We start from the raw sequence: 9,253 nt of genomic DNA on the forward strand, positions 1-9,253 counted from the left end.
TTTGATGTGTTTCTATTAATATTTTTGAAACTATGAGGTTTGTGGAGAAACGAGAGAGAGAGGAGGAGGTGGAGGTGGAGAAGGAGAAGGAGGAGGAGGTGAAGGTGGAGGAAGTGGAGGTGGAGAAGGAGAAGGAGGAGGAGGTGAAGGTGGAGGAGGAGGTAACTATTCTCTCACAGTCCTCATATAAAGGCAACCACGAGGTCTGTTTTTTTCTTTTAAGGAGGAGGAGCAGGAACAAAGAAACACAAAGTGAGAACAAACAACAGCAGGCCTGCTGGTCATTACGAGGCTGTGATAAGCTACACTAACTATCTAATCAAAGGTGGAAGATGAAGGACAGCAAAGGCGAAGGCCGTGGAGCAAATCAGGAAGTAAAGTAACGGAACAGGCCGAGGCAGCAACACTATAATATAGTCGCCAAGTCAGTCAGTTCAGGGCCTCGCCATTCGCGCCAATCCCAGGCAGAATCTTGGCGGTTCAGTCTCCTTCCTTCGCCCTGTCAACTTCCCACTTTCGTCACATCACTTTCCTTCCTTTCCTCGTTCCTTCCTTCCTTCCTTCCTTCCCCGTTGTTGCTTTCCTTCCTTCCTTCCCTCGTTGTTGCTTTCCTTCCTTCCTTCCCTCGTTGTTGCTTTCCTTCCTTCCTTCCTTCCTTCCCTCGTTTCTTCCTTCGTCCTGTCATTTCTCCATCCTCCTTCCTCCTGTCATCTTCCCCTTTATTCCTCCCTTCCTCTGTCACCTTCCTTTGGCCTTCGTCCTCATCCTGATCCAACAAAACGGTCTCCAGCGCCTTCACTGTATTTTCATTGATTTGAATTAATCCCGTCTGGAATTTTAAGAGGTCATCTTGCTATCCACCCTCCTCGCCTCGCGGGGCTGGGGAGCGATCAGGGGCCCAAGGCCTTCTGGCGAGCGTCGCAGGGCTCAGGGCTCCGGCAGGCGCCTCGGCTCCCCGGAGCGTCCACGGAGGTGTCGGAGATCCCGAGGTCCGGGGTTGGGGGCGTGAGTGGCAGCAAGACATACAGTTACCGACCTCTTATTAGCCAGACGACGCGTTAATGACACGTTCCAATGGAAGGTTCGACGCATGGGGGGTACAATTCCCCAAAGCAAGGCAAGTGTCATGCCAAAAACGATATAAAACGAAAAATCCAAAAAAATACAAAACAAAAATCCAAAAAAATTGTCTTGTTTTGCTTTGTTTAAAGCGTCTTGTATGTTGGTATGGCAGGTCTTCTCTGGGAGAAGGAGACTAACGCGTTTCAACATACAAAACCAGGAAAAGACGACATGGAAACACCGAGAGAAGGAAGGGAAGAAGAACACCAGAAGAAGGAAAATGAAGAGAAGTAACACTAGAAGAAGGCATGAAGGTAACACAGAAGAAGGAAGTTGAAAGAGTAACACAAGAAGAGGGAATTTGAAAAGAGTAACACAAGAAGAGGAATTTGAAAAGAGTAACACAGAAGAAGGTATTGAAAGAGTTACAGAAGAAGGTATTGAAAGAGTAACACAGAAGAAGGTATTGAAAGAGTAACACAGAAGAAGAATGTATTGAAAAGAGTTACACAGAAGAAGGTATTGAAAAGAGTAACACAGAAGAAGGTATTGAAAAGAGTAACACAGAAGAAGGTATTGAAAAGAGTAACACAGAAGAAGGTATTGAAAAGAGTTACACAAGAATAAGGAAGTTGAAAAGAGTTACACAGAAGAAGGTATTGAAAAGAGTTACACAGAAGAAGGTATTGAAAAGAGTAACACAGAAGAAGGTATTGAAAAGAGTTACACGAAGAAGGAATTTGAAAAGAGTTACACAGAAGAAGGTATTGAAAAGAGTTACACAGAAGAAGGAATTTGAAAAGAGTTACACAGAAGAAGGTATTGAAAAGTTACAGAAGAAGGAATTTGAAAAGAGGAATGCTAAGAAGAAGAATTTGAAGAGAAATAACACAAGAAGAAGAAATGTGAAGTAACACCGGAAGGAAAATGCAGAGAAGTAACACTAGAAAATGAAAATGGAAATGAAAAGAATCATCCACCTTTCAGCCCAAACCAACATCACAAATTATGGGCGAGTCTCTTCTGGGAGGAAAGCGGCTCTGTTCAGACCCAGGAACACCAGAAAGGATGAAAGAAACATCAAGAAAAGGAAAGCAGAAAAGTCATCCACCTTTCGGCCCTGGGGCCGCAGGGTGGTGACGGGTGAATCTCCTCTGGGGAGAGGAGGCTAACCCACAGTCAAGATAGAGGATAGAGAAAGGAAATTAAATCATCGAGAAAAGAAAATGAAAATACAATATCAAGAAAATAACTAAAAGTCATCGAGCTTTCGGCCCTGGGGCCTGGGGCAGGTGACAGGTGAGTCTTCTGGGGAGGAGAGCTCATCCACAGCCAGCAACACCAACAGAAAGAAAAGAAAAGAAAACATCAAGAGAAAAGAAAGAAAACATCAAGAGAAAAGAAAAGGAAAGAAAAGAAAAAACAAAGTAAACAAAGCAAAAACAAGACAAAACAAAACAAAACAAAATAAAACAACATAATAAATAAATAAATAAACAACCCAATAACAAACAATATAATATATCTACTGGGACTGCTCAAACGATAGATATCAGCTTTGAAGTGATCTTTATCCGTTATCGTAGTGACTCTGGCTATGTTTGTATCGTCGGCAAATTTCGATATTTTGCACGATAGCCTCGTCAATGTCATTTACGTACACTAAAAACAGAACAGGTCCCAACATCGACCCTATGGAACACCGCTTTTGACATCTCGCCAGTCAGATAACATAAGAACATAAGAACGTTGGAATCTGGAAGAGGCCGGTAGCCTATACAACAGTTCCTTTGACCTAAACTCCGTGTATCTAACCCCACCTAGTATCGCTGTCCATGAATTTATCTAATCTATTTTTGAATGTGACAATTGTATTGGCACTCACCACATGACTGCTAAGCCTATTCCACTCATCCACAACCCTGTTGGTAAACCAATTTTTGCCTATGTCCCTGTTAAATCCGAATTTATCCAGTTTAAACCCATTACTTCGTGTCCTACCCTGTTCTCTTAGCAACAAAACCTTATGAATCTCTCCTTATTAAAGCCCTTCATCCATATATAAACCTCGATCATGTCTCCACGCACCCTTCGCCTTTCTAGAGAATGCAAGTTTAACTGTTTGAGTCTTCCCTCGTATGGCAAGTTTCTCAACCCCTGAATCATCTTAGTCATCCTCCTCTGCACTGATTCTAACATTTTGATATTCATTCTATAGTGGTGACCAAACCGAACCGCATAGTCAAGATGAGGTCTAACTAATGCTAAATATAGTTTGAGGAGACTTCATGCTTCTGTTGTTTGTTTTTGAAGCCTTACTGGGTGTCGGAGATTGCATGATTGTTCTTCTAGAAACAACAAGTTTGTCTCTAATGATCTTTTCGAGTATTTCTCCTGCCACTGATGTCAAACTTATTAGGCTTGTAGTTTAACGTCGCAACACTTTTGTCTCCTTTTTGAAAATCAGTAGTTACATTCGCCATCTTCCAGTCTTCGGGGACCTTATTCAGTTGAGCTGACCGGTTGAACATATTAGTGAGCATTGAATTATTTGTTGTTTAAGCTCTTTTAATGACCGCGGGACAAACTGTCAGGCCCCGTTGACTTGTTCGGGAAGTCAGAGTTTGTCCAAATACTTTTTCACTCTCCGCGGGCCAGGGCCCTCAGTGCAATGGCTCGATGTCCTCGACTGTGAATACGGATGCTAAGTTAGTGTTGAGGATTGTGGCCATTTGTTTATTGTCCCGAGTTACTGATCCAGTCTCGTCTGTCAGGGGACCAGTATTGGCTATATGTTTTCGATCTTGATGATGTGAATAATTTTTGAGTTGGTCTTGATATTGCGCGCTATTTGTTCATCATAGTTGCGTTTATTACCTTCTAATAAGTGTGCGCATGCTTTTTAGGCTGGTGTGGTACTGTGTGCAGGCTCTGGCAGTGTCATTCTCTTCTTCATTAGATTATATAAAAAAAATTAAGTTTACCGCCCTTTTTAATTTCTGGACATTCACGGATCTTCGGCACCATTTATCAGCCTGGGTTGTAGGCAAACTGTAGCCTTCTCTACTCCTGCAAAGCTGTATCTTTGGAAGTCGTTCCACACGTTGTTGATTGCATTGTCGGTGAGGTTAAGTTGGTTCCCTGAGGGTCGCAGGAGGAAGCATGCTTCACGGGCTAGGTTGAAATTTGATTTTTGTAGTCTGCATCACTCGACAGATTGTCTACGAGTTTGTGACATATGCGACATTAAAATTGATTTTCAGTGGTGATCGCAACCATGAATTTTCTCACCACTTTCACAGTCGCTTGAATGAGGTCGGGTCCGCCATTACTAATACCAAATCCATGGCAGATTGTTTTCTCTCTGTCGGTTGAGTTACAACTTGAGTGGAGGAACGAATCCTCCACCATTTCTATAAGTCTGTTATTTACTTATCAAGGAGGAGAAAGGAGGAAGAAGAAGAAGAAGAAGAAGTAAGAAGAAGAAGAAGAAGAAGAAGAAGAAGAAGAAGAAGAAGAAATAGCTTAAGAAGAAGCTAGAAAATTCATAAAAAGAGCTTCCTACCGCCGCCTCCTCCTTATGCTTGTTTTATGTTTCCACAAGCCCCGCTTTCTGACCAGTTAAGGAGTGTTCATGAACTTGTGTAATGAATAATCTCAACAGCAGGGAGAGGAGAAGAGGAGGAGAAATTGAAAGAAGAAACAAGAGAGAGAGAGACCAGAGAGAGAGAGAGAGAGAGAGAGAGAGAGAGAGAGAGAGAGAGAGAGAGAGAGAGAGAGAGAGAGAGAGAGAGAGAGAGAGAGAGAGAGAGAGAGAGAGAGAGAGAGAATGACCTCTGTGACCTGGAAGACTGTCTGTAATTGGAAGACTCATCATTAAAGCTCTGCTTTCTAATGAGGATAATTGAGCCTAATGAAGATACACGTAATGGCAAGTACATATGTTCGATTACTATGCTGTTTCTTTTCCTTTAGCGTTCTGTCCTCCTTTTCATCATTGTTTATATTGCCTGCAGACGATTCATTCCTCATGTTTACAAGCGCACGAAGATGGAAAATATCAAGGAAACGGAAGGAAATAAAATAAAAGGATGAAGAATAGCGAGATGAAAAAGCCAAAACAAGAAGATGGAGGAAGAAAACTTAACAGAAAAATCTGAAAATAAACAATGAAAAAGAAAATATGCTTTGGAAGATAAAGGAAAGAGGAGAAGGAGGAAAACGAGGATGACAAAAGAAGAAAATTGAGGAAGAGTCAAAGAAAATAAGAAAAAAAGCATCGTTGTGGAGGTTATTGCACTGTGTTGAAGTCGAGCTTAAACACATATTTGCGGCACAGCACACACAGCCTGCCTCTCCCATTGCAGCATACCTTTGACACGTGCACCCCTTGCCCAGGCCACTTGATACTCCCGACGCAGCAGCAGCTAAATACCAAGCGACACCCACTCCTTGTACTAGAAATGGCCATGGCGCTCTCCCCGCCTCCTCCTCCCTCCTTCTAGCTCTGGTTCCTCCTTCTGCCCCTCCACCACCTCCTCTTCCTCTCCTCAGCCCTGCTTGCCACCCTCCTCCTCCTCCTCTTCCCTCCTCCTCTTCCTCTAACCCTGCCCTTCCCCAGACTCCACTCTACACTCTCTTCATTGCCTCTCTTTGCACGCTCCCTTCTCGCGCTACCATTTTCCATCTCATTTCTTTCTTTCTTCTCCCATTTCTCCATCACTACTATTTCCTCCTCCATCTCCTCCTCCTCTCCTTCTTCTTCTTTCTCCTCCTCCAGCCCATCCTAGTGATCTCAGTGATCCTCTCTCTTCCCCTCGATTCCGTACACTCCACCACAGATTATAACTATTAGTGTCATCTTCCTGACCAATTTGAAAGCCTCCCGACAATGCCAGGAGCTGCGTGCTTCCCGCCATTTGGTGTTTAGTTGTCTGTACGTAGAAGTAACGATCTGATGCGTATAGTCTGTCGCTACGCAGTGCTGGGGCGTCGTGTGCGTTCAGTGGAGTCTTGCAGTGGGATATGTTTACCAATTTGTACGCACCAGACCAATTAGCTCTCATAAGAAAAGACACTACACTGGAAAGTTGAAAATTTTTATTAAGTATAATAATGAAATAATATTAAAACGAAATATGTAAACTTTATCAGGACTATATCAATGTTCCTATGCATTGGTTAAAATCACAACAGTAACATCGGTTTCTGATATGACCTACGTGGAAGGAGGCGGACGATAATAAAGCGTATAGGTGGACAGCTGCCTCCACACCAAGGCTCCGTGGTTTGCTAGGCCCTTTTTTTCTGCCCAGGCGATGCGATGATGGCTCGAAATAAGTTAAGGAAGTTGTAGCTTCAGGCAGCGGAGGGCGTCCGTACCCCTGGCTTCCTAGAGGTGTGCCTACCTGGAGATGTACGGAAAACATTTTACCTGAGCATGCCTTTCCTGAAGCCCTAGCGTGGCATAACAAGGACTAGATTTCTTGGATAACAGTGGTTTCATGTTTATTTATTTTTTTTTACGCGATCGCTACGGCTTCGACCATCACCTCACTTCACCACCTTCCACCGATCCATCCATCCCTCCACCAACAACCTCCACCCTACGTTTATTTACATCTTCCACTATCAGTCTCTCCCTTCCTCCATCCCTTCGCCAACGTCTACCCGTCCACAGCATCCACTTCCTCCCACTAATAAATTCCACCCATCGTCCACCCAAAGCTCCACCCTCCCTCCGACACCAACTCTCGCCCTACCCCGCCGACCACTAACCTCCCAGCACCCCTCCCTGCCCTGCTCTACCCGCCCCTGCCCTTATGCCAGGCCATCCAGGACGGAAAACAAACAAACGAGGCGCCCTGTGACTAGGATTGCCCAAAATAGGAGAAAAAGAAATTCATTAAAAATTCATTGAGGATCGCGAAGAATGAGTTTGTGGTAGTACACGATGATAGGATGCTCTCTCTCTCTCTCTCGACAGTAAGTTACTAAGTTAAAGATACACTGATACTTTTATTCATTTAGTCTTAAGATGCACTGACGAGCTGACAATCTCCTATCCCTGCGGTGCGCGGCTCACGTCACACCCGGGAGGCTGAAGACAACACCCAGCAAGAGTATTTACACTTCTCGTACATATCATTATGCTCTGAAGTTGATTTTCACCGCCGCGAGTGCACGTATTCCGGGATTAATTCACACATCTCGGTACAGAGCAGGCATAAATGGCTACATAGAGGTAAGGTATATTTGGGGACATCCGGTGTAGCTGAGCGTGGCCTCGGTATACATATCCGTCGCATTGGTCCTTGAGCCTGTAGTGGCTACGAACCCATCACCGCGGGACACGAGCCAGCGTGACATCCGAGGTATCTCAGTTTGGCTTCCCCAGGTTTCCCCAGGTGCCCATTGATCAACCATCCCGAAAGGTGGAATGAACAGCTGGGTGAGTTGCACGCCGACCGGCCACGGCAGGATTCGAAACTTGATAATTCCTGTATCCTTTTTCCTGCATCTTAATCTTACCTGGAACTGTAAGTTATTTTGTTACTTTTTTGCAATCGTTGGGCTTTAAAGTCAAGATTCTGGCTATGCCGCAGGTTTCAATTCACCTTACTTTTCTTCGTAAATTCGACAGCAAATCACTTAAAAATAGTCATTTTAATAGGAAAACACTTTACAACACTGCCAAAAGTATGTCATTACTGGTGTCAAAAATATCAAGTGGCATAAACTACTGTTAAAGAAACGCGGAATGTAGATATCAGTTTCAAGGTTGGACAGGAAGTGTTTACAATCACTGGCGGTGAGCTGCCCTGCACGGCGACGAGTGACATCACGCGTACGAATTGGCTCGCTGAAAATATCAAGGCTAGTTAGGAGGGACGCTGTTCAGTGAGCTAACAAGTGTGTCACACGAGGCACGTTCTGTGAGTATTCGGCTGGAATTACTTAAAACTACGTGAGAAATGAACTAGAAGGATTGTAAAGAGTGAGGGCTGACGCAGCGCATCCAAGGCGTCGCCCTACCACTCTGCTATACTTGATGGCGGCCATTTATTTATGGAAATAGTAATTGAGGTAATACAGTGTTTTCAGAAGCATTGTGATGACATTAATGTTAGGGAACAAAAGTATTGTAGGAACTCGGCCCCAGAAAGCAATACAAAACACGAGTACACCGCCGCTAGCAGACAGCTGAGGTGGCGCGTTTACACTTGACCGACTCCTCTGTTATGCTAATCGTGGCGGAGATTCCCTCCTCCCTCGGCGATACACGCAGGGATGGCGCAACACCCCCGGCAATCAAAGAGCTTCACGGCCGCTAAGTATAGGCCAAACTTCCCTGGTCATTAAGTCCAACCCTCCACTCGCCGGCAGCCTCGGGGCGGTCATCTGTCCGGCATACCAATACCCATGATTGGCACCGCAGCCTCCATGCGGCCCGGTGAGCCTGGGCCACCCCGGGCCCTGGAGAGGAAAGACTGGCACACGTAGCTTTGTAGACCTTTAAAGCTGAGATATTTTTTTAAAGAAAACAATAGTGTTTACTATTTTTCTCGAGAAGCAGCACAAATAGTATGCAGTGTTGTCCATCCCTTACTTTTGAACAGGCTAAAGAATGAAACCGACTTAGTTATGCAACGTGCGTGTATGATGTATCCCTCAATCTTCGCCATAATGGTGAGTTGCTACGTGCTCGACGTCGATATTCCGAAACAGGCAATGTGGAGGTTGGGATGATGGTAGCAATGCGCCAGACGATGACGAGTAATGTCAGTGTCTGCATACTCGTTTTTGTCATGGGTGTATCGGGACGCAAGGCTGGTCTGGGGAAGTACATGGTAGCCCACACATGGTTTGAAAAGGTTCGGACAATGACATAGTGCGTAGAGTCGTGTGGCGTAAGTTCGTGTGTGGTGGCGCTTCACATCATGATGCATTGCAGGTCGTCCCTACACTAACGTATACTTAATCTGCCTCCCCCTCACCCCATCTTTCCTTTCCCCCAGGACGGTGTCGTCAGCGGGGGTCCTGGGCGCCCACCTGCTGTGCTCGCGGGTGCCCGGCCTCACGCCCCGCCAGAGCCGCATCTGTACGCGGGCGCCTGACGCCATGGTGGCCATCAGTGAAGGTGCGAGGGCGGGCCTGCGAGAGTGCCAGCGGCAGTTCCAGCATCATCGGT

General features: G+C 45.3%; 1 protein-coding gene across 7 annotated transcripts in view; it reads left to right on the forward strand.

Moving 5' to 3' along the window:
- The window catches only part of LOC126992362 (protein Wnt-2b-like), a 76,631-nt gene that overhangs the window by 48,061 nt on the left and 19,317 nt on the right, over positions 1 to 9,253 (forward strand). For 6 of the 7 annotated variants that reach the window (XM_050851071.1, XM_050851069.1, XM_050851068.1 and 3 more), the window contains one exon: positions 9,081 to 9,253. This exon is cut by the window's right edge and continues 57 nt beyond it. The exons of the other annotated variant lie outside the window; for it this stretch is intronic. In XM_050851071.1, the coding sequence (XP_050707028.1) occupies positions 9,081 to 9,253 (173 nt within the window). The remainder of the gene's footprint in view (positions 1 to 9,080) is intronic. 7 annotated transcript variants of the gene reach the window in all.

The sequence above is a fragment of the Eriocheir sinensis genome, unplaced genomic scaffold, assembly GCF_024679095.1.
Source record: "Eriocheir sinensis breed Jianghai 21 unplaced genomic scaffold, ASM2467909v1 Scaffold45, whole genome shotgun sequence".
In the NCBI taxonomy this organism is placed as follows: Eukaryota; Metazoa; Arthropoda; class Malacostraca; order Decapoda; family Varunidae; genus Eriocheir; species Eriocheir sinensis.